General features: G+C 45.4%; 1 protein-coding gene across 1 annotated transcript in view; it reads left to right on the top strand.

The window, feature by feature from the left end:
- Nucleotides 1-25,552, top strand: part of ric8a (RIC8 guanine nucleotide exchange factor A) — a 65,595-nt gene extending 40,043 nt beyond the window's left edge. Inside the window, exons 4-10 of the mRNA XM_072466110.1 lie at nucleotides 1,713-1,807; nucleotides 11,814-11,964; nucleotides 15,995-16,090; nucleotides 16,699-16,843; nucleotides 18,153-18,297; nucleotides 22,094-22,213; nucleotides 23,820-25,552. Coding sequence (XP_072322211.1) covers nucleotides 1,713-1,807; nucleotides 11,814-11,964; nucleotides 15,995-16,090; nucleotides 16,699-16,843; nucleotides 18,153-18,297; nucleotides 22,094-22,213; nucleotides 23,820-23,940 — 873 coding nt within the window. The 3' untranslated portion in view covers nucleotides 23,941-25,552. The remainder of the gene's footprint in view (nucleotides 1-1,712; nucleotides 1,808-11,813; nucleotides 11,965-15,994; nucleotides 16,091-16,698; nucleotides 16,844-18,152; nucleotides 18,298-22,093; nucleotides 22,214-23,819) is intronic.
- The last annotated feature ends 251 nt before the right edge of the window (nucleotides 25,553-25,803 follow it).

Genomic DNA, 25,803 nt, shown 5'->3' with positions numbered 1-25,803 from the left:
CAGTGCAGCGCTTCTTCAATACTAATCCTCAGTGTAGCACTCCCTCTGTACGAACCCTCAGTGCAGTGCTACCTCCATACTAATCCTCAGTGCAGCGCTCCCTCAATACTAACCCTCAGTGCAGCGCTCCCTCCATACTAACCCTCAGTGCAGCGCTCCCTCCATACTAGCCCTCAGTGCAGCGCTCCCTCCATACTAACCCTCAGTGCAGCGCTCCCTCCATACTAACCCTCAGTGCAGCGCTCCCTCCATACTAACCCTCAGTGCAGCGCTTCCTCCATACTAGCCCTCAGTGCAGCGCTCCCTCCATACTAACCCTCAGTGCAGCGCTCCCTCCATACTAACCCTCAGTGCAGCACTCCCTCCATACTAACCCTCAGTGCAGCGCTCCCTCCATACTAACCCTCAGTGCAGCGCTTCCTCCATGCTAGCCCTCAGTGCAGCGCTCCCTCCATACTAACCCTCAGTGCAGCGCTCCCTCCATACTAACCCTCAGTGCAGCGCTCCCTCCATACTAACCCTCAGTGCAGCGCTCCCTCCATACTAACCCTCAGTGCAGCGCTCCCTCCATACTAACCCTCAGTGCAGCGCTCCCTCCATACTAACCCTCAGTGCAGCGCTCCCTCAATACTAACCCTCAGTGCAGCGCTCCCTCAATACTAACCCTCAGTGCAGCGCTCCCTCCATACTAACCCTCAGTGCAGCGCTCCCTCCATACTAACCCTCAGTGCAGCGCTCCCTCCATACTAACCCTCAGTGCAGCGCTCCCTCCATACTAACCCTCAGTGCAGCGCTCCCTCCATACTAACCCTCAGTGCAGCGCTCCCTCAATACTAACCCTCAGTGCAGCGCTCCCTCAATACTAACCCTCATTGCAGCGCTCCCTCCATACTAACCCTCAGTGCAGCGCTCCCTCAGGACTGCCACTCTGACCGTGCAGGACTCCCTTGATGAATCACTTCAGTTACAGTTCCTACTTGCAATGACCAATCTCACCACAGTGTTCCAAGATAATTATGGATGATGGTATGGTGGCGCAGTGGTTAGCACTGCTGCCTGACGGCGTTGAGGTCCCAGGTATAATCCCGGCCCTGGGTCACTGTCCGTGTGGAGTTTGCACATTCTCCCAGTGTCTGCGTGGGTCTTACCCCCAAAACCCAAAGACGTGCAGGTTTAGTGCAGCACGGTAGCACACGTGGATAGCACTGTGGCTTCACAGCGCCAGGGTCCCAGGTTCGATTCCCCGCTGGGTCACTGTCTGTGCGGAGTCTGCACGTTCTCCCCGTGTCTGCGTGGGTTTCCTCCGGGTGCTCCGGTTTCCTCCCACAGTCCAAAGACGTGCAGGTTAGGTGGATTGGCCATGCTAATTTGCCCTTAGTGTCCAAGAGAAAGGTTAGGAGGGGTTATTGGGTTATGGGGAGAGGGTGGAAGTGAGGGCTTAAGTGGGTCGGTGCAGACTCGATGGGCCGAAATGCCTCCTTCTGTACTCTATGTTCTATGTGCAGCGTAGGAGGATTCAACCCTCCAAATCCAATTGTTCTTACAATGATTCCAAGGTTTCTGCTTTTGATACTCTCTCTGGACATCACTCAATCCGAAGCAGGATTTTTGAGATATGCCAACAGTTGTTGGAGACTACAATATTTGGTGAGGTGGCTGTGTGGATTGCTGATGTTTGGCTGTGGTGTAACCCTTATTCCTTGTAACGGCAGGAAGATGCTGCTCTTTATCGCCATCTTGTGGCCATCCTGCGACATTGCCTCCTGGTCAAAGCAGATGGCGAGGACAGAACGGAGGAACTACACAGGTAGGATCAGCCATGTGGGGGTCACTGTACTCTCATTTCCCCCATCCAGCTCGTGACTTTCTGCCCTGTTTACCCCACTCTGAAACTTCATTGTGTCATGTGAGAGTGACTTTAATAAATGGATGTTTAAGCAATGTACCTTTAAGAAATGCAGTGATGTCAGTGTGTGGGTGGAGCTGGGCTTTAGATCAGCCATTTTACAGTTTAGTTTCAGTTTGGAAAGAGCTTGTGTGTGTCTGTGTTTGCAGTGAGCTGGATCTGCTGTGATCTCTGCCATGAAAGACTATCTCTGGATCATTTGGGTGATTTAAACTCCTAATAGTAAAGCCTTTACATAGATTACATAGAACATACAGTGCAGAAGGAGGCCATTCGGCCCATCGAGTCTGCACCGACCCACATTAATCCCTCACTTCCACCTTATCCCCGCAACCCAATAACCCCTCCCAACCCTTATGGACACTAAGGGCAATTTATCATGGCCAATCCACCTAACCTGCACGTCTTTGGACTGTGGGAGGAAACCGGAGCACCCGGAGGAAACCCACGCGGACACGGGGAGAATGTGCAAACTCCGCACAGACAGTGACCCAGCGGGGAATCGAACCTGGGACCCTGGCGCTGTGAAGCCACAGTGCTAATCACTTGTGCTACTGTGCTGAGTGTGTTTCTGATCCTCCTCTGGAACGTCGCTGCCGACCTGGCTGGCGGCCCCAGGACCCATCCTGCTCCGAAAGCACGTGCGGGCACATAAGGCGGACCCGTTGGTCGAAAGGGTTCACCTCCTCCACGCAAACCCCCAGTACGCCTACGTGGAGTACCCCGACGGCCGACAGGACACGGTCTCCCTGCGGGATCTGGCGCCCGCCGGCACCACGCACACCCCCCCGGCACCATCAACCCAACCGGCGGGGATAAGGTGGAAGTGAGGGATTAATGTGGGTCGGTGCAGACTCGATGGGCCGAATGGCCTCCTTCTGCACTGTATGTTCTATGTAATCTATGTAAAGGCTTTACTATTAGGAGTTTAAATCACCCAAATGATCCAGAGATAGTCTTTCATGGCAGAGATCACAGCAGATCCAGCTCACTGCAAACACAGACACACACAAGCTCTTTCCAAACTGAAACTAAACTGTAAAATGGCTGATCTAAAGCCCAGCTCCACCCACACACTGACATCACTGCATTTCTTAAAGGTACATTGCTTTCTGTTTAAACGTGTTAAGTCTCTCTTGGATGTTGAAAGGAATAACTGAAGGATTATTTAGTGTTGTAATATTTTCGGGGTTATCTTTGAAGTAAGGGGTGTTAAGAGATCCAATGTTTATTTAAAAGGGTTAAATTGAGTTCACGGAATGAACCGTGTTTTGTGTTTTAAAAACCCACGTGTCCATAATTGTAATCCCACACCTAGGGAACAAGTGGTGTGCTCAAAAAAGCAACAATAGCATTAAAGGGAGAGGTTGGTTGAACTCCAAGATACATTTTGGTGTTCTGAAAATGCCTCGCCCATAACAATTGGGGGCTCGAGGGGGGTAAAAGTCTATCTATTGGATTGGCTTTTGTGAACTTAAAGACAGTGAAGGAGTGTTGCTTTTCAGGTGTGGTATTTTAGTTTAGGTGGGGAGTGTGTTGTGGACAGTGGCTCTCTCAGAGGTTCAGAAGTTTTTGGGGGTGGACACGATAACATGTGATACCTATCAGAGAGTAAAAACAGACTGTTGGGTCTGGCAAAAACATTGCAGTTAACATTACCTGACAAAATGCGAAAAGATGAGGTAATTATGACGGTGGTTAAGCATTTAAAGTTGCCTGAGATACCGTTTGACTCATTGGAAATGGCAAAAATTCAGTTGCAAATGAAACAAATGGAACATGAGAAAGAATTAATGCGGCTTGAATACGAAGGCGAGAGAGGGGAAAAAGCAAGAGAAAGAGCGAGAGAGTAAAAAGAAAAGGAGAGAGAACAAAGAAGAAAAGAAACAATAGCCCTAGCAGAACAAAAAGAAAAAGAAAGGGAGATACAGATCAGGGAAAAAGATAGAGAGGGAGTTTGAACTTCAGAAAATGGCCATGAAACATGAAAGTCAGTTAAAATTGGCAGACGTAAAGGGAAACGTACAGTTGGAGGATAGTGATGAGGATAGTGAGAAAGAGTGTCATAGTCGAAGGCCTGGTGGGAATCTATTTAAATATGTGCAAGCATTGCCAAGGTTTGACGAGAAGGAGGTAGAACATAAGAACATAAGAACTAGGAGCAGGAGTAGGCCATCTGGCCCCTCGAGCCTGCTCCACCATTCAATGAGATCATGGCTGATCTTTTGTGGACTCAGCTCCACTTTCATTTCATTTGAGAAGGTAGCTAAACAAATGAAATGGCCACAGGACATGTGGGTATTACTGATTCAAACAAAGCTGGTAGGTAGAGCTAGTCAAGTGTTTGCATCACTACTGGAGGATGTATCTGGAACGTATGAGGAGGTGAAGAAATCCATCTTAAGTGCATATGAGCTAGTGCCTGAACCTTACAGACAAAGGTTTAGAAATTTAAGGAAAGAATTTGGTCAAACATACATGGAGTTTGAAAGGCTCAAACAGAGTAATTTTGATAGGTGGATAAGGGCTTTGAAAATAGACTAAACGTATGAAGCTCTCAGAGAAATTATACTTTTGGAGGAGTTTAAAAATTCAATTCCTGATGTAGTGAGAACTCGTGTGGAAGAACAGAGGGTTAAAACTGCAAGATTAGCAGCAGAAGTGGCAGATGATTATGAATTAGTTCATAAATCAAAGATTGGTTTCCAACATCAGTTTCAGCCGGTGAGGGATAGAAACTGGGGACATGAGAAATACTCAAGTGGTAAAAGTAAAGGTGATCTGATGGGAGACAATAAAGAGAGTGTACCTCAGATTAAAAAAGAAATCCAGGAGGGCGGAAAAGAGATGAAAAGTTTCAAATGTTTTCACTATAATAAACTAGGCCATGTAAAGTCGTAGTGTTGGTGGTTGAAGAAAAGCACTGGAAAGGCCGATGTGGTAAAACAGGATAAGGCAGTAGGGTTTGTTAAAGTGGTAAAGGAAAGCCCAAGGGAAGCGAAGGAGGTGCAAACGATTGTACAGCCTGTTCAAGAAGTAATTGTTAGGAAGGTGCCAGATGTCTTTAAAGAATTTACTTGTGTGGGTAAAGTTAACTCATGTATATCAGGAGGATCAGGTAAAGAAGTCACAATTTTAAGAGATACAGGGGCTAGTCAATCTTTAATGGTAAGAGATGAGGAATTATGTAGTTGCCGGAAAAGGTGGTGATATGTGGAATTCAGAGTGAGAGGAGTAGCGTTCCATTACATAAGGTAAGGTTGGAAAGTCCAGTGAAGAGTGGTGAAGTAGTAGTAGGAGTCATAGATAAACTATCTTGTCCAGGAATACAGTTTATCTTGGGTAATGATATAGCTGGATCGCAGGTGGGAGTGATGCCTACTGTGGTTGATAAGCCAGTGGAAAATCAGACAACTGAAGTGTTGAAGGACGAATATCCTGGGATTTTTCTGGATTGTGCAGTAACAAGGTCGCAAAGTCACAAGTTAAGACGAGGAGAAATGAAAGAGTGAAGATGAAGTTGAAGTGCAATTATCAGAAACGATTTTTGATCAGATGGTTGAAAAAGAACAAGAACAGGTGGAGGATGAGGCGGATATTTTTTGTTCAGGAAAATTGGTGGAGTTACAACAGAAAGATGTAGAAAAACAACGGATATATCAGAAAGCATATACGGAAGAGGAATCTGAGAGTATACCAGAGTGTTATTACCATAAAAGTGATGTCTTGATGAGAAAATGGAGACCTGTACATATGCAGGCGGATGAAAAGTGGGCAGAAGTTCATCAAGTAGCATTGCCGGTAGGGTATAGAAAGGAGGTGTTGCAAGTTGCACATGAGGTACCAGTGGGAGGTCATTTGGGAATAAGGAAAACTCCAGCTAAAATCCAGAAACATTTTTATTGACCTGGACTACATAAAGATGTAGTTAAATTTTGTCAATCATGTCACACATGTCACATGTCAAGTGATAGGGAAACCTCAAGCAGTGATAAAACCAGAGCCCTTAATTCCCATTCCAGCATTTGAGGAACCTTTTACGAGGGTCATAATTGATTGTGTAGGACCGCTTCCTAAAACAAAAAGTGGGAATCAATATCTTTTGATTATAATGGATGTGTCTACTAGGTTTCCAGAGGCCATTCCAGTACGTAATATTACAGTTAAAAGGATTGTAAAGGAGTTACTTAAATTCTTTACAAGATATGGACTACCCACAGAAATTCAATCGCATCAAGGATCAAATGTTACTTCAAAGTTATTCAAAGAAGTTATGGATAGCTTAGGAATAAACCAATTAAAATAACTGCGTACCATCCAGAATCACAGGAAGCGTTAGAAAGGTGGCATCAGACATTAAAGACAATGTTGAGGGCGTATTGTCAAGATTATCCAGAGGATTGAGATAAAGGAATCCCATTCGTATTGTTTGCAATTAGGGATGCACCAATGAGTCTACCAAATTTAGTCCTTTTGAACTAACTTTTGGTCATGAGGTAAGAGGACCACTTAAATTGATTAAGGAAAAATTGGTGGGTGAGAAATCGGAAATTACATTATTGGCTTACGTGTCAAATTTTAGGGAACGATTAAATAGAGCAGGTGAATTGGCTAGACAAAATTTGAAAGTTGCACAAAATGTGATGAAACGGGTAGCGGACAAGAAATCCAAAGTTCGTAGTTTTGCCAGTGGGGATAAAGTTTTAGTGTTGTTACCAGTGATAGATGAGCCTTTAAAAGCTAGGTTTTGTGGACCGTATCAGATTGAAAGGAAATTAAGTGAGGTGAATTATGTGGTAAAAACACCAGATAGAAGGAAGACTCACCGAGTGTGTCATGTGAATATGCTTAAAAGGTACTTTGAAAGGGGAGGAGAGGAAAAGGAGGAGGTTTTAATGATTCTCAGTCAAAGTGACGAACCAAATCCAGATGACTGTGAATTTGACATACCTCAAATTAAATTGGAAAACGAGAATGTTCTTAAAAATTGGGATAAATTGTTGAGTTACCTTCCAGAGGAAAAACAAACTGATCTGAAAGAGTTATTGATATCACATGGGCAAGTTTGTAGAGATAAATTGGGAAGTACTAAAATGGCTATTGTCATGTGAGAGTGCCTTTAAGAAATAAAGCCTTTAACCTGATGTGTTTCTGTTTAAAGGTGTTAAGTCTCTCTTGGATGTTGAAAGGAATAACTAAAGGATTATTTAGTGTTGTAATATTTTCGGGGTTATCTTTGAAGTAAGGGATGTTAAGAGATCCAATGTTTATTTAAAAGGGTTAAATTGAGTTCATGGAATAAACATTGCTTTGTGTTTAAAAACCCACATGTCCATAATTGTAATCCCACACCTGGGGAACAAGCCGAGTGCTCGGAAAAGCAACAATAGCATTAAAGGGGGAGGTTGGTTGAACTCCATGATACATTTTGTGGTTCTGAAAATGCCTCTCCCATAACAGTTGTTGTTTTCAAAGAGGGAATATGAACCAATCCATGGAAACACAAACCAGTTAGGTTGATGTCTATATTCAAAATAGTAAAATATCTTGAATACGATTAAGAAATAGTGCTTGTTTCCAAAAGGCAGATCATGCTGAAACAAACTTGGTGCATTCTCCATGGGAGTAATAAACATGGGGAGCATTAGTGGACTGGATAGTCCCCGGGATGAGGGACTTAAATGAAATGGAGAGCATGAATAATTGAAAAGCTGTTTCAAAGAGCGAGCACAGGCATGATGAATCAAATGGTCTCCTTATCTGCTGGAATTACCATAGCCATAGAATTTATAGTGCAGAAGGAAGCCATTCAGCCCATCGAGTCTGTACTGGCCCTTGGAAAGAGCAGCCTACTTAAGCCCCACGCCTCCACCCTATCCTCCTTTATCCCCATAACACCACCTAACCTTTTTGCCTAAGGGCAATTTAAAATGGCCAATCCACCTGAACGTTTTTGGACTGTGGGAGGAAATCGGAGCGCTCGGAGGAAACACACACACACACACACACACACACACACAGACTCCACACAGACAGTGACCCAAGCCAGGAACTTAACCTGTGACCCTGGAGCTGTGAAGCAACTGTGCTAACCACTTGTTCCAGCTTCTACTGTTGTTTGTGGGAAAGTTCCAAACCTCTACCATCTTTTCCATGAAGAAATGCTTCCTAACATCTCCCTTGAACAGTCTGTCCCTAATTTTTAGACTATGCCACCTAGTTTTAGAGTCTCCAACCAGTGGAAATAGTTTATCTTTATCTACCCTGTCTTTCCCCGTGAATATCTTGAATACTTCGATCAGATCAACCCTGAATCTTCTAAATTCTAGCAAAAACAAGCCTAATTTGTGTAATCACTTTCTGTATCTTAACCCCTGTAGTCCAGGTATCATTTTTGTAAACCTATGTTGGACTATCCCCAAGACCTCCTTCCTAAGGTCTGGTACTCCGAACTGCCCACAGTACCAGGATTTTGTACAGCTGCAGCATAACCCCTGTCTTTATATTCACAATAATAATAGTGATCTTTATTGCCACAAGTAGGCCCACATTAACACTGCACTGAAGTTACTGTGAAAAGCCGCTAGTCGCTACATTCCAGCACCTGTTCGGGTACACGGAGAAAGAATTCTGAATATCCAATTCACTTAGTCTTGTGGGACTTGTGGGAGGAAACCGGAGCGTCCAGAGGAAACCCACGCAGACTGGGAGAACGTGCAGACTCCACACAGACAGTGACCCAAGCCAAGAATTGAACCTGGGATCCTGGAGCTGTGAAGCAACAGTGCTACCCACTGTGCTACCGTGCCGCAGAAGTTTAAGGTGGTGGATGGGTGCTGATCAAGCAGATAGCTTTGCCCTGGATGGTGTCAAGCTTCTTGAATGTTGTTGGAGCTGCATTCATCCAGGGAAGTGGAGAGGATTCCATTACACTCCTGACTTGTGCCTTGTAGATGGTGGACAGGCTTTGTCGAGTCTAGAGGTGAGTTACCCGCTGCAGAATTCAGAGCCTCTGATCTGCTCCTGTAGCCACAGTATTTATATGGCGAGTCCAGTTCAGTGTCTAGTCAATGGTAGCCCCCAGGATGTTGATAGTGAGGATTCAGCGATGGTAACACCATTGAATGTCATAGGGAGATGTTGGATTATCTCAATTGGAGACGGTCATTGCCTGGCATTTGTTTGGCAGGAATGTTACTTCCCACTCGCCAGCCCAAGCCTGAATGTTGCTCAGGTCCTACTGCATATGGACATGGACAGCTTCAGTATCTATGGAGTTGCGAATGGTGCTGAATACTGTGCAATCATCAGTGGACATCACCATTTCTGACTTTATGATGGAGGGAAGGAGACTGCAGCAACATTTTGGGACTGAGATGATTTACTTCCAACTAGCACAACCTTCTTCCTTTGTGCTAGGTATGACTCCAATTAGTGGAGAGTTTTTTACCCTGATTCACATTGACTTCAGTTTTGCTGGGGATCCTTGATGCCAGACTTGATCAAATGCTGCCTTGATGTTAAGGGCAGTCACTCTCACCTCACCTCTCGCATTCAGCTATTTTGTCCATGTTTGCACAAAGGCTGTAATGGGGTCAGGAGCTGAGTGACCCTGGCGGAACCCAAACTGAGCGTCCGTGAGCAGGTTATTGTTGAGTAAATGCCGCCTGATAGCATTGTTAATGACCCTTCCATCACTTTGTTGATGATCGAGAATAGGTTGATGGGGCAGTAATTTGCTGAGTTGGATTTGTTCTGCTATTTGTGTACAGAACATATCTGGACAATTTTCTGCAATGCCAGGTAGCTGCCAGTGTTGTAGCTGTACTGAAACAGCTTGGCTAAGGGGTGAAGCTAATTCTCGAGCACAAGTCTTAAGTACTATTACCAGACTATTGCTCTGTGTATTGCATACTACGTCCACTGTTCAACATGCAAGTAGTCCTGTGTTGCAGCTTCACCAGATTAGGACCTCATTTTTAGGTGTGGCGTTAGGTATATTGCTGTTTCTAGCATGCCCTCCTGCACTCGTCATTGAACCAGGGTTGATCCTCTGGCTTGATGGTAATGGAAGAGTGGGGGTTAGTTAGCTCAGTTGGCTGGACAGCTAGTTCATGATGCGGAGCGACGCCAACAGCACTGGTTCAATTCCTGTACCGGCTGAGGTTATTCATGAAGGCCCCTCCCCCTTCTCAACCTTGCCCCTCGCCTGGATGTGGTGACCCTCAGGTTAAATCGCCACCAGTCAACTCTCTCTCAAAGGGGAGAGCAGCCGACAGTCCTCTGGGACTGTGGCAGCATTTATGTTTACATTTTAATGGTAGAGTGGCGGATTGCTGGGCCATGAGGTTTCAGATTGTGGTTACAATTCTGCTGCTGCTGATGGCCCACAGCGCCCCGTGGATACCCAGTCTTTAGTTGCTTCATCAGTTTGAAATATTTAGCACAGTGGTAGTGCCACACAACACAATGGAGGGTATCCTTAATGTGAAGCGGGGACTTTGTGCTCAGAAGGACTGTGTGATGGTCACTCTTAGTAATGTTGTTGAGGACAGGTGCATCTGTGACATGTGGATTGGTGAGGACAAGGTCAAGTAGGTTTTTTCACTTTATTCTTTCATAGGATGTAGGTATCACTGGAAAGATCAACATTTGTTGCCATCCCCAATTGCCCTTATTCTGAGTGGTTTGCTCGGGTCATTTCAGAGGACAGATTGGGTAAGGGCAGCAGACCTTTGTGCTTAAGGATACTAGTGAATCAGAAGGGTTTTTACAACAATTGACGATATTTGTCATGGTCACCATGACTGGCATTAGCATTATAATTCTGGATTTATTAATGCAGTTAAAATTCCACCAGCTGCCTTGGTGAGATTTGTACCCAGTCCCCACAGCATTATCCTGGTCCTCGGGATTACTAGTCCAGTAACATTACCACTATGTCACCTCTGTCTCTCTTTTTTTCTTCTCTTGTCGGTTCCCTCACCACCTGCCGCAGGCCCATGGACTTTCTTTTTAATATACAGATTTGGAGTACCCAATTCATTTTTTCCAATTAAGGGGCAATTTAGCGTGGCCAATCCACCTACCCTGCACATCTTTGGGTTGTGGGGGTGAAACCCACGCAGACACAGGGAGAATGCAAACTCCACACGGACAGTGACCCAGAGCCAGGATCGAACCTGGGACCTCGGTGCCGTGAGGCAGCAGTGCTAACCACTGCACCACCGTGCCACCCTCCATGGACTTTCTTAAGGCTTGTGTTAAGGTGCCACACAAAAAACTCGTAGTTAGGGTTAGAGTGCGTGGGATCAGGGACACGTAGCAGAATGATTTGAAAGATGCGTACAAAATGGAAAAACTGTGAATACCATTCTTGAAAGCTCCAACTGAGTCCCAGAATACACAACATTCTGGGGAAGGTCCATATTACCATTCTATTTTGTGTGAAGAAGTGCTTACTGACATCACCTCTGAATGACCCAGTTCTAATTTTAAGGTTATGCCCCCTTTGTCTGGGATCCCTCACCAGATGGAAGAGTGGGTGGGCAGTTGTGCATGCACTGGGTATGTGTCAATCTGTGTGCTGGGTGTGTGTGCATGTGAGCTGTGAGTGGGCACATGAGAGCTGGTTGTGCAAGTGCGTGTGAGCTGGTGCATGTGAGAACTAGGTATTCAACGAGCCGGGTGCGCCGTGTGTGAGAGAGATTGGTGGGTGCACTTGTATGTGACAATTTGGTGTGTATGCGTGCGCATGTGTGTGCGTGTTAGAGAGAGCAGCATCCAAACTGGGCGTGTGCATGTGAGAGTGTGTGTGTATGGGCGTGTGAGTTGGGCATGTGGGTGACCGGGCTGAGTTTGCGCTGAGTATGCTGTTCTCCCACTTATTTCCTGTTTGTTTTCACAGTCACACAGTGAACCTGCTGGGGAATCTACCACTCATGTGTTTAGATGTTCTGCTCATCCCCAGAGTTCAGCTGGGCTCCGTCGAGTATCTGGGAATGAACATGGATGCTGTCAATCTCCTCCTGGAGTTCTTGGAAAAGAGGTTGGATCGGGTGAGCCTCGGATTGCCAAGATAATGAAAACTTTATCCCCTTTTGTAGTATGAAAAACAGAACATCTTTTAAAAGTTGCAAAACTGTTGATGTTCAGAGAGAGTTGAGTGTACTCATAGAAGGAGCAAACATTGTTAGCATTCTCTGGTACAGCAAGCAACAAGAAAGGATATAGTTGCATTGGCGGCGGTATAGCAAAAGTTCACTTGATTGGCCCCTGTAACGAGAGGATTGTCCTATGATGAAAGGATAAATAGATTGGTCTCTATTCTCCGAAGTTCTGAATAATGAGAGGTAATCCCATTGAAAGATACAAAATTCTGAAGGAGCTTGACAGGTCAATACCGAGAGCTTGCTTCCCTGCCTGTGAATCTAGACATGGGCACAATCTCAGGAAAAAGCGTCAATTAATGAGGACTGAATTGACAAGAAATTTCTTCACTCAAAAGGGTGTGAAACTTTGGAATTCTCTAACCCAGAGGGTTATAGGTCCTCCACCATTGAATATATTTAATGTGGATATGGACAGATCTTTGGTCTCTACCAAGGTAGAGTTGTCTGCAGCCTGCATCATTGACACCTCAGTAATCAAGGAATATGGTAATTGGCGGGAAAGTGGAGTTGAAGTAGACCATCAGCCATGATTGTATTAAATGGCAGTCAAGTCTTGAGGGGCCGAATGGTCTACAGCTCCTGTTTCTTACGTTGTTATGAAAATCTCGGCGGTTTTCCAGGAATTTTCATTCCCAATCTGTACTGGGAATGAGATCATACAGGGACTAGGAGTCTGGGTTTTGGGAGTGGGATTTAGGGGATTAGAGGTTAGGAATTTCTCCTCTCCGATTCCCTAGAAAGCCGCAGCTTTTTGCTACTCTCACTGGATTTGGGCTGGGATGAGGTCTGGATGACTCCATGGAATCCCCTTGTTTATCCCTGGTCTGGGGAGATGCAGAGCAGAATTTTCTATTCTGGGTGACGAGGTGGACGAACATGAGCAATCAGCCATTTTTCAACTCATTAATTATGTGTCTATGAGGAGCTCGGTGAATCTCCTGGCAGGGGCGGGCAGGAAGTCACCAGCCCTGCAGTTACCTCATGGGGTCGAAGGTCCTGGTGCCATTTTTAAATGGCAGCTGGACACACATTCACTCATTGCAGGCCAGGAGCTCCACACTACTAAAGAATCTTTGCTGATGCAGCTCCTACTGGAGAAGTTGGCAGATGTGAGCAACCACATCACGGGACCATGAGGGCACCTCCGACATTGCTCGTTCGCTCACCTCTAGATAAGCACACCACAGATGAAATACCCATGGTCAGGCAAATGCTCACCATTGCAGTGTTCCATGTTCACCAGCCTTTTATCTTATAGAGGCTCCACAGCCTCTTAAGGCTCAGGCCCTTACTCCTCTCATCTGGATGAGAGCCATTGCCAAGGTAGAGTTGTCTGCAGCCTGCATCATTGACACCTCAGTAGATGTGTGAACAAATTGAAGTGGTACATTGTGAACATGTCCTTTACTGATTTCCCTCCAACTCAAAGCCAGCAGTACAGTGATGAGTCTTTTTCCTGGCCTCCATCTAGACATGACATCCCATCCCACTCATTCCAGGTGAAGGACATCTTGGAGGACCAGAGAAGGATGTTCTCTCATTCATACATGCCTGCCTGCATATGGAGACATTGCTCTTTGACTGGGGTAATGAGTGCCGTGTGCAAGAAGCCTCATGCAGACACTTTTCCACTCGTCTCCACTGCCCACAAAATGGCAAATGGTGCAGAATGAAGGGCAGCTCCACACCTTGCTAGGGTCTGGATGCTAGAGGATCAAACCAGCTGTCATGGCTTCACCATAGAGAGGAGATCACAACTGAGCACTTTTGACATCCAGTTGCCTCATAATTATTAGGGGGTCCATTTAACCAACCACATATGCTGACCCTTAACTCGTCCTGCTCTAAAAGACCCTATTCCCACCTTGAGAGATCTCATTGACTGATGAATTACATAGTGAAGGTGGTCATGGGAAAATGTTGCACATCACCTTTCAAATTGGTTCCACCACTCTACCCTCCCCCTGTCACCCATCATCAACTTTGACCAACCGACATATCAACATTACTCTCAATCTGTCACCCTTGGAAACCTGCTCCGGACTCTATCATCCACCTCCACATGGTACCCATCCTGTACCCACCCTGACTCCGCCCTCTTCCACTATCAGAGCCACCCTTCTTGTCACTCTCCCTGACCCTTCGCCCTGCCTCCCCACCCGCGCACCGCCATCAGTCCTTCACCTACCAGATTCTCACTGTGGACCTGCCACCCTACCAGATCCCAGATCCTACTTTCCTCCCTCTGACAATGACTGCTCACTCCCATCACCAATACTGTGTGTTCTCCTTCAAGGATTTCACCATCAACATCTTTGACCCAGTCTCTCTCTCTCTTCCCCCCCCCCCCCCCCCTTTGGGAGAAAAGAAGTTCTCCTCATCTCTGTCTTAAAAGAGAGTTGCCTCCTTGTTTTAGCCTCCCCAACAAGAGGAAACATCCACCCTAGTCCAGTCCCCTCGGGATCTAATATGATTCAATAAAATCACCTCTCATTCTTCTGAACTCCAATGGGTATCGACGTTTGAAGTTCAAACTAATTTCCTCTGATGGGAAATTGACTTTTTCAGTCACGTCGCCACGTTTTCTAGCCCTCGATCTCACACTCACCACATTGCCACTGCACTGTGTGTGCAGCGGCATCATTCAGTGGCTGCGCTGAGGGTGGAAGGGAGGTTAACATTGTTTGACAGACCTGCTGGAAGGCTCTGCGCTGCGAGGCGCCTCGCTGCTAACTGGTAAAACATTACCGATTATGGTTCTCCCATGTGTCTCTCTGTTTATTACTCATGGGCATCTGTTCCCAAACACCTCAACATGTTTCCAATCTGTCTCCCATTTTGCAAGGTCGGTGTTGGCTGGTAACAATCCGTGAGCCTAGGTCATCACTGCATCAGGGCTGAGATAGGCCAATTTAAAGATGATTCATTGATATGCTTGCCCTGGCTGACCCCAGCCCACCTGGCTGAATTTAATTTCTGCCAATGGGTTTGAGCTGCAGTCGGGTTGTAAATAGATTTAATACTGGATGTCAGCCACCCTGATGGGGAGTCTTTCTCTGTATTTAAGTAATTAGACTGGGGAGCTCCCTGTGGGACATTACTGACATTACTTCACACAAACATACACGTTCCAGGAGCAATGGGAAAACACAAATTGCTGTCAACAGGGTTTAAGAAAGGCAGGCTTGAGCAGGCTGAAGTCTCCTCAAGGCTGAGGGGTGACCTGATAGAGGTCTTTATAGTCACGAAAGAGTTTGAAAGCAAAGCATAGCAAAGATTATGTTTCTACTTGTTTCGACCTGAAGTAGGGGCAAAAATATAAGATATCACTAATTAGTCCAGTAGGGAATTCAGGAGAAACTCCTTTACCTAGAGAATGGTGAGGATGTGGAACTTGCTATCACAGGGAGATGAATAATTAAGATGCATTTAAGGGAAGCTAGATTAACACATAAGAGATGAACACCAGCATGAACCACCTGGGCCGAATGGTCATTTTCTGCACAGTAGACTCTGTAAATTAATGAATTGAGTCGCAATTTCTAAAAGCATTCTGAAACAGCCAGACTCCAGCTAGAATAGCAAAGGTTTAGCTTCTGAGCTGACTGGCTTCCCCTGCCCAACTTCTGCTCAAGGCATTAAAGCATTGAGTGTTACCTTGTGAATCCTAACAAGAGGCAAACACTTCAGGAAGGAAGAGCAGTGAGGTGGAAGGACAGATATTTTATTTAGGAGCTGACACCTATTATCTGCGAAATGTAGTGAGCGTTTGGACAAAAGGAATGTTTCGCCTGAATAGCTGATATTGGGAGTTGGTCAGGCAATCTCTGATTATGGTGAGTCACACGGCGAATGTGAGCATAATGGCTGGGGTTTCAGTCCTTCCTAAATCACCGAGGATTTATCTTCCTTACAGGGTCACAAGCTGAGGGAGACACTGACCCCTGCTCTCAACTTGCTGACGGAGAGTGCCCGGGCACACCGAGAAACCAGGAAATTTCTCCGCATGCGGGTAAGGTTCCTTTGGTCAGTAATCATGACTGGGAGGGGGGCTTGTGACCCAGCTGCGACCTGATCCTGCCATGACTCCACCGTGCTCTCACCGTACTGTGCTGTGCCCTGACCCTGCTGCGTCCCTGCCTTGACCCAACCATACTCTGACCCCGTGTGCCCTGACCTTGCTGCACCCTAACCCTGACTGTGACCTGCACTGTCACTTAGTGATGCTCTACAAACCAAAGCTTCATATGAAGGCTCCATTTATGTCATTCAGTGCAAAGGTTTCTACCGTTGTTGGATTAATGTGTGCCTATATGTGTATGCGTGTGTGAAATGTATTATTGATTAATAGGGGTTATGGGGAGAAGGCAGGAAACTGTGGGAAAGATATTAGCCATGATTGAATGGCGGAGCAGACGCGATGAGCCAAATGGGTTAATTCTGCTCCTATGTCCTATAGGCTAACCCATTGTTGCCTGTGATCGTTGCGTGGCATCTGTGTTGCATGTGTGTGTTTGCTGCTGATTCATGCTGCTTCCTTCTGGCTCTGTTCTGACTGCATAGCCTGTGTGATTTTTGCTCTGAGCATTTACAGCTGGGATTGGCTTTTACCCCCTCCAGGTCCTCCCTCCACTCCGTGATGTTCAAACACGACCTGAGGTGGGGAACTTGCTCCGGAACAAGCTCGTCCGGCTGATGACTCACATCGACACCGATCTTAAACACTGCGCTGCTGAGCTTCTCTTTGTCCTGTGCAAGGAAAGTGGTAAGAGACGCAGTGCCTCTGATTTCCTCATGCACCTGTCTGGGCTGGTATACAAGAATAGAAGGTTAAGCACAATCTAATTGGTGTTTCAGATTAAAGTATTTGATCAGACAGATGTAGATAAACTATTCCCTCTGGTCGGGGAATCCAAACAAAGCATTTCCTCCCGCACGGTAGTGGAAATCTGGAATTCTCTCCCCTCAAAAAGCTGTGGATGGCTGGGGGCTCAATAGAGCTTTCCAGACCGAGATGGATAGATAATTCTTGGGTTAGGGTATTCTAGAATGGTTACAACATCTAGATTCAGCCCATTGTGACTCTGATGGCTTTCTGCGAGAGCTACTCAGCTGGTCCCATTCCCCCGACCTCTCCGACAGCGCTGCAAATCTTTTCCCTTTTGAAAGTCATGACTGAATTTGCCTCCACCACACTCTCAGGCAGTGCATTCCAAACCCTAACCACTCGCCAAGTAAATATGTTTTTCCTCATCCTGCCTTAAGTTCTTTTGGTCATTCACCTTCAATCAGTGTCCTCTGGGTAGGGTTCCTCACTATCTACTCTGCCCAGACCCCTCATAGTTTTGAACGCTGTTATCAAATTTCCTCTTGACCTTTTCTGAGGAGAACAGCCCCAGCTTTGCCAGCCTATCCATGTAACCAAACTCCTCTTATCCCTGGGACCATTGTCATGAATTTTCCTGCCACCTATGTAAATCTTTTCATCCTTACACAAGTGCACCGCCCAGTATTGGACCCAATAGTCTAGTTGAGGCTGAGCCAGTGATTTATGAAGGTTCACCATAACTCCCCTGCTTTTGTACTCTTTATCTTTCTTCATGAACTGCTTTCTCAACCTGCTCTACAACTGTTACAGGACCCTCTGTTCCTGCATCCCTTGTGGATTGTAATCCGTTTTACGTTACTTTCTCTCATTTTTCGGAGACAGGGCTGCTCTTTTATCCCCCTTCGCTCACGCTTAACTCAAATAAATGTTTGAGACTTTTCCCTGTTTGAAGTTAATTAAAAGGCTTCTTGACGGTTTATCAACGAATGCTTTTTGCAATATGACTGGTTGGAAAGGTAGCTAGCCCCAAGGTCAGTCTTTGACCTCTTTTGGGCAAGTGGCTGGGTTGCATGTTCCTGGCTGACCTGCTTCCATGACGACACTCGGGCACGCGGAGCTGGAGTTGGAGCATGGCCAGACCCAGACAATGAACGGTGAGGAGATCCCAGCTCCTTCCCCTGACTCACCTTGTGTCTGAGCGCACTCTCTCTCTAACTGATCCCTACTACTTTATATTCTCATTTAGTGGCGAGATTTGTTAAATACACTGGCTATGGGAATGCAGCTGGCCTGCTTGCTGCCCGAGGACTGATGGGAGGCCGCACGGAAGAGGGACTGTATTCCGAGGATGAAGACACTGACACCGAAGAGTATAAAGAAGCTAAACCCAAGTGAGTCCATGTCCGTGTAATAGCAACAATTTTCATTTATGTGGCACCTGTAATGTAATAAAACATCCCCAAGGGGCTTCACAGGAGTGATAATCAGAAAGAATTTGACACCGAGTCACAGATGAAGATGTTGAGGACAGCTTGGTCAAAGTGGTAGTTTTAAGGAATGTTTTAAAGGATGAGAGCGATAGAGAGGTGTAGGGAGTGAATCCCAGAGCTTAGGATCTCAGCAACTGAAGGCACAGACACCAATGATGGAGCAATTTAAAATCAGGGATGCTTAAGAGGCCAAAATTGGAGGAACGTTGAGATCTCAAAGGAATATGGGTCTGGAGAAGGTAACCCAAGATGGGGAGGGGCAAGACCATGATGGCATTTGAAAACATGACTGAGAATTTTTAGTATCCTGATGGTTTATTCTTTAAACCATGGGTGTGAAGGCTGGAAATAGCTCATTAAATTCACAAGCACAGGCCAGAAACACAAATGGATATTTCACTTAATTTCAGGACACGCGTCCTACTCTCTAATCTGTGGATGTCGAGTGACCTGGGGCAAAATGTTCCATCCGAGGTTTGGACATTTATTCCTACTAGGGGTGGGAACAAACACCAGCCTTGCTGGAGAATGTTATATTGAGTTTCAGTGATTTAGTTAAGTGTGAAACTAAGCTCTTAAATCTAAACAAGTACAGCAAAAGATGCGGATGGTAGACCAGCAATGGAAAATATTAAAAAATGATTAATATTTGATTTTCTATAAATGCAAATTCTTTTTAAGGCACAAAAACCCCACAAAAAATGGTGCGGCTGTGCCTGACAAGAGGAGTTAAAGATGGTATTAGATCAACGGAAGAGGCTTATAATGTTGCTGAACAGAATAGTAAGCCCGAGGATTGGGAGAAATTTAGAATTCAGCAAAGGATGACCAAGAAATTGACAAGAAAAGAGAATATGATAGTAGACTAGCAAGAGACATAGACATGTTCACAATCTGTTTTTATAGCTATGAAAATAGGAAAAGATTAATGAAAGTAAACTTGGCCCATTAGAAACAGATGGGTAAAATTATAATAGGAAGTAAGGAAGTGGCAGAGACATTAAACAAATATTTCTATCTATCTTCATGATAGAAAACTTGATTCAGTACAAGGTGGTGCACAGGGTTCATATGACCCGGGTGAGAATGAGTGAGTTCTTTCAATGGGTGACTGACGAGTGAGAGAAGTGTGGGCGAGGGCCAGAGCATCATGCGCAACTGGTTTGGGGTTGTGAGAAGCTGGAAAGATACTGGGAAGTGGCGTTTGGGACGATATCCAAGATTGTCGGGCTGGAGGTCAGGCCGGACCCAATGGTGGCGATCTTTGGGGTATTGAAAGTGCCGGAGCTGTTGGAGGGGAAGGGGGCCATTGTTGTGGCCTTCGCCTATCTAATTGCCTGGTGAAGGAGCTTGCTGAATTGGAAGTCGATACGCCGCCGGGGGTGGCGGCCTAGCTGGGGGGTTGCCTGTATGACTGTCTCCGGTTGGAAAAGAGTTGAGCGGGTCGGCAGGGGGCTTCGAAACACAGTGGGGATTGTTCATGACAATGTTTGAGGAACTGTTTGTCGATGGGGAGGGGGGAGGATAGGACATAAAAAGGGGAAACGTACAAACTGCGGACTGTGAATTGTGGAGTGTGTTGCTGCATATGTTACTGTTGTTTACACATGTTTGGAATAAAATACATTAAAAGAAAATGATAGAAAACGCAAAAAGCACTAGGAAATAATGGGGAACTGCAGGTCTAGCGGGAATGAGGAACTTAAAATAAATTAGTATAAGTAAAGAAATAGTACTGGAGAACAAAGGGAGGAAAGGATAAACCAGGAAACTACAGGCCAGTCAGTCTAACCTCAGTGGTGGGGAAGCTATTGGAAGCAATTCTGAGAGTCAAAATTAACCTGTATTTGGAGAGGCAGAGATTAATCGAAAACAGGCAGCATGGTTTTGTTGAGATCATGTCTGACCAACTTGACCAGATGTGTAGATGAGGGAAATGCATTTGATGTAGTCTACTTGGACTTCAGCAAAGTTTTTAATAAGGTCTCACATGGGAGACTGATAGCGAAGATAAGAGCCCATGGGATCCAAGGAAATTTGATAAATTGGATCCGAAATTGGGTGAGTTGCAGGAAGCAGAGGGTGATGGTCGAGAGATGTTTTTCTGACTGGAAGCCTGTGTCCAGTGGGGTCCTGCAGGGATCAGTATTGGGGCCCTTGCTGTTTGTAGTTTATATAAATAATTTAGATACGAATGTAGGAGGGTTGATCAGTAAGTTTGTGGATGATACAAACATTGGTGGGGTGGTAAATAGTGAGGAGGATAGCCTTAAATTACAGGAGGATAGAAGCAGGCTGGTCAGATGGGCTCATCAGTGGCAAATGGAATTCAATCCAGGTAAGTGCGATATGATGCACTTGGGCAGGACAAACAAGCCCAGGGAATACATGATAAACGGCAGGATCCTGGGAAGCACAGAGGATCAAGGTGATCTTGCTGTGCATGTACACCGATCCCATAAGGTAGCAGAGCAGGTGGATACAGTGATTAAGAAAGCATACGGTATACTTGCCTTTATTATAGAGTTTAAGAGCAGGGAGGTTATGCTGGAACTCTATAAAGCGTTGGTTAGGCCACAGCTAGAGTATTGTGTGCAGTTCTGAAATCCACGTTCTTGGAGGGATGTGATAGCACTGGAAAGAGGAGAGGAGATTTACCAGGATGTTGCCTGGTCTGGAGAGTTTTAGTTATGAGCGATTGGATAGACTTGGATTGTTTTCTTTGGAGCAGAGGAGACTGAGGGAAACATGATTGAGATGTATAAAATTATGAGGGGCATAGGCAGAGTAGACAGGAACAAACCTTTCCCCTTGGTGGAGGGGTCAGTGACCAGGGGGGCATAGATTAAAGGTAAGGGGCAGGAGGTTTAGAGGGGATGCGAGGGAAAACCTTTTTACCCAGAGGGTGGTGGGAGTTTGGAATTTGCTGCCTGAAAGGGTGGTGGAAGCAGAGACCCTCATAACATTTAAGAAGTAGATCTGCACTTGTGATTCCAGGGCATGTGAGGCTATGGGCTAAATTATGGAAAATGGGATTAGAATGGTTAGGTGGTTTTTAACCGGCACAGATACAATGGGCTGATGGGCCTTTTCTGTGCTGTATGATTCTATGACTCTATGACTCTAAGTCAATGGGAGGAAGGAACGACAAATCCCCTGGACCTGACAACTTGCATTCATAGGGTTTAAAAATGGTAGCTGCAGAGATAGTGGATGATGTGGTTTGATCTTTCAGAAAGCCTTATATTCTAGAACAGTCACCTAGGTTTGAAAGGTAGTAACAACCTTCTATTAAAAAAAGGAGGAAGAGAGAAAATGGGGAACAATAGGCCAGTTGACTAAAATCAGTAGAAAGCAAAATTCTAGAATCTATAATAGGCATATGATAAACGGGCAATTAGAATATCAGCATATGTTGAAATATAGTCAATATTGATTCGTCAAAGGAAAAGTATGTTTGACAAATATGTTAATTTTTTTGAGCTGTAACTAATAGAATAGATATGGGGGAACAAGTGGACTTTTCAAACAGCATTCAATAAGGTGCCACACAAGATGCTATTATTCAAGATTAGGACTCATGGCATTGGAGGTAATACTTTAGCATGGATTGAGAATTATTTAACGGAAAGAAAACAGAGGGTAGGAATAAACGGGTCCCTGAAACCTTTCCCCTCATGAACCGTGTGCATTGCAGCATCAATCCTGTGACAGGTCGAGTGGAGGAGAGAGCGGTGAATCCCTTGGATGTAATGACGGATGAGCAGAAAGAATATGAAGCCATGAAACTCTTTAACATGTTCGACAAGCTGTCCAGGTAAGATTGACGTAGTACAAAGCTCTGTAACCAACTTTTTGATCTGTCTGTGTTAATACTGCTAGCAATTTTACACAATTGAAATTATACCCAGTCTTGGGACTAAAGTGCCCAGAAAGCGCAAAACCTACTGAACCTCAAAACAGCTATAGAGTGGGTTGTGAATAGATTTTGTGTTGAGCTGTCCTGTACTTTCTAAAATACGATCCAGTCTTTTTCAGTATAATAAAACTTTTTAATCCCTTGAAGATAGAAATTAAAAGCCATCAGATTCTTAACATTTCCTATATTTGTGGGTGGCACGGTTGCACAGTGGTTAGCACCACTGCATCACAGCACCAGAGTCCCAGGTTCAATTCCGGCCTCGGGTGACTGTCTGTGCAGAGTCTGCACGTTCTCCCAGTGTCTGCGTGGTGCTCCGGGTGAAGGAGCTTGAAACCGGGTGCTCCGGTTTCCTCCAACAGGCCAAAGATGTGCAGGTTAGGTGGATTGGCCATGCTAAATTGCCCCTTAGTTTCCAAAAGTGTAGATGGGGTTACGGGGATAGGAGTAGTCTTAAGTAGGGTCTCCTTCCAAGGGCGGGTGCAGACTCGATAGGCCAAATGGCCACCTTCTGCACTGTAAATTCTATGATTCTATATTAAGAAATAGCACTCAAAATTGACCTGGGAAATAGGAACGTGATATGTGCCACAAACTATGAATTAAAATTTGCCTTATCTGAATAGAATTCCAATTATCAGCATGTTTCAAATAAACAGACTCTCTGTCACAGAGGAATTTGAACCACTTGAGTTATCACACAGTGAGACTTGAACTGATAATTTCTGGCTGCTTTCACTCTGACTTTTAGCAGTCATTGAATGATTCATTCGAAAGGTTCCTGTCTTCATGCCAGATTTGTGGAGTTGAAACGTGGAAGGGGCAGTGATTAGTTTCCAGCTGTCACTTTGCCTCTTAGATAGAACATAGAACATACAGTGCAGAAGGAGGCCATTCGGCCCATCGAGTCTGCACCGACCCACTTAAGCCCTCACTTCCACCCTATCTCCGTAACCCAATAACCCCTCCTAACCTTTTTGGACACTAAGGGCAATTTATCATGGACAATTCACCTAACCTGCACGTCTTTGGACTGTGGGAGGAAACCGGAGCACCTGGAGGAAACCCACGCAGACACTGGGAGAACGTGCAGACTCCGCACAGACAGTGACCCAGCGGAGAATTGAACCTGGGACCCTGGCGCTGTGAAGCCACAGTGCTATCCACTTGTGCTACCGTGCTGCCCACTTAAGTTTCCTGATGTCAAATTATACTCCCTGAATTGAAGTGACAACATTAGGGAGCCTTGCTCCAGGTGGGGCCCGAGCCCTTCCCAGGGTGGTTTGGGAGAGGGGGGGGTGCCTGTCTGGATTGTTTGGGAGCCAAACCCCGCCAGGGTGGTACGAATAATGCTGGCCTTTGCAATAATCCTCATGTCCAGTGAACAAGAGAAAGAGGACGGCACCAACTGACCAATTGCAGGCTTCCAGAGTTCCTCTTTTTCATATTTTGCTCTGTTTATAGCCACAACTTTGTTATTAATGCTGTTTTCTTTAATGCACAGGGAACAAATAATTCAGCCAATGGGAGTGAGTCCAGATGGGAAACTTGCTCCTCTGGAACAAATGGTGCAGCACATAGTGGAAGTGCAGGACACGTCAGACTCGGACTCTGATTCAGGCTGAAAGAGCCGAGTGCCAGGATGCCTATGGAAGTGACTCACTGCTTGATGAGTTTGTCACTGTTCGTTCCACACTGGTAGATACGTGACAAGTAGTTTAGTGTAGTCTGTTGTCCCAGTAAAGAGTCTGGGGAATCATGGACAGGCCTGAAGTCTAAGATGTCTTGTTGGCAGAGTACTGAGGTGCCTCCAAATATCAAACCTCTCATAAACTGCTGAGGTGACTCCTCCATTGGAGCAACAAAAATGCACTGTATATGGTGAATATTTATAATTGTTTTGTTAAAGGTGCAAGAACAAACATTGTGAGGTCATCTGCGTTGGGCAAAGAGTAATTCCTGCTGGGTCCTCACCATTAGCATCAGAAACCTCTGCTGCCAGTGTAGTGAGGCTGTGGCGGCACACACACCAGAAAACTCCTCTCCCACCCCCTCTGGAGATGGAAATGCAGTTCAGGCGATTATACGTACTGAGTCAGGAAGCATTCTAACTGCTTCATGAAGGCAGAAAGCAGAGCGTTATCACCCAATGTAGCAGACAGCAACACTCTCTGGGAAAAGAGACCCAGACTATTCTTACACAGTTCAAGCTCACATCTCCTGGTCTTCACCAATCTATGAAACTGGAATAATTTATCATCGGGTCCCTATCCAGCCAGTTCCATTATTCTACCAACCACTATCAGGCCTATGGTGCACTGGAATAAGTAGGCAAGACCCTTGAGCCTGTCTCTCTGTCACAGTCGCTCCACCCCTGTGCCGAACTCAAGTTGGTTAATGAACCTGTAACATTTCCCTGAGTAACTTCTCCAGGATCCACATAGATTTGTATAAATGAAGACCTTTTCCTTTTTATATTTGATGTTGGGATACAGGTAGTTGGATATTAAAAGTCAATCTCATTGCTGTGGGTCTGGAATTACATATCAGATCCAGAGAGTGTAAAGATGCAAGGTTCCCTCTCTCTCTTTCCCCCCCCCTTCTTTAATTTCACAACTTGGTAAGAACATAATAGGAGCAGGAGTAGATCACACTGCCCGTCAGGTTTGCTCTGCCTTTCAATACAATCATGGCTGATTTGGGCTTCAACTCTACTTTCCTGTCCCATATCCATGGTTTTCCGAGAAATCAAGAATCTGTCTATGTCAGACAGAACTGTATTCAATGGTGGAACCTCCAAATACTCACAACCCTCTGAGTGAAGAAATTTCTCCTTATCTCAGTCCGAGGCGATTGGCCCCTTATCCAGAGACTGTCCCGTTCTAGGTTTATCGGCCGGGGAAAACAACCTCACCGTGTCTAACCTGTCAAGCCCCTTCGGAATCTCGATTGTTTCAATGAGATCACCTCTCATGCTTCTAAGATCCAGAGAATACAGACCCAATTAACTCAGCCTCCCATCATAGGACAGCCCTCTCAGCCCAGGGACCAATTTAGTGAATCTTCACTGTACCGCATCCAATACAAGTATATCCTTTCTTAAATATGGGGACCAAAATCGTATAGAGTATTGCAAGTGTGGTCTCACCAGAGCTATGTACAATTCTAACAAAACTTGATTATTCTTGTACTCCAGTTCCCTTGCAATAAAGGCCAACATGCCGATGGCATTCCTAATTGCTTGCTGTACCTGCATGCTAACTTTTTGTCTTCCTTGTATGAATATACCCAAGTTTCTCTGAACATCAATATTCACAAGTTTTGTGCCTTTTTTAAAATATTCTGCTTTCTATTCTTATGAGTGAAGTGAATAACCTCCCACCACATTATATTCCATCTGTCACTTTGTTGCCCATTCATTTCATGTCTATATCTCTTTGAAGCCTCATTATGTTCTTACATTCCTATCTAGTTTTGTCTCATCAGCA

This window comes from Scyliorhinus torazame, chromosome 10 (assembly GCF_047496885.1).
Source record: "Scyliorhinus torazame isolate Kashiwa2021f chromosome 10, sScyTor2.1, whole genome shotgun sequence".
In the NCBI taxonomy this organism is placed as follows: domain Eukaryota; kingdom Metazoa; phylum Chordata; class Chondrichthyes; order Carcharhiniformes; family Scyliorhinidae; genus Scyliorhinus; species Scyliorhinus torazame.
This window is presented reverse-complemented; position numbering and strand designations above follow the sequence as displayed.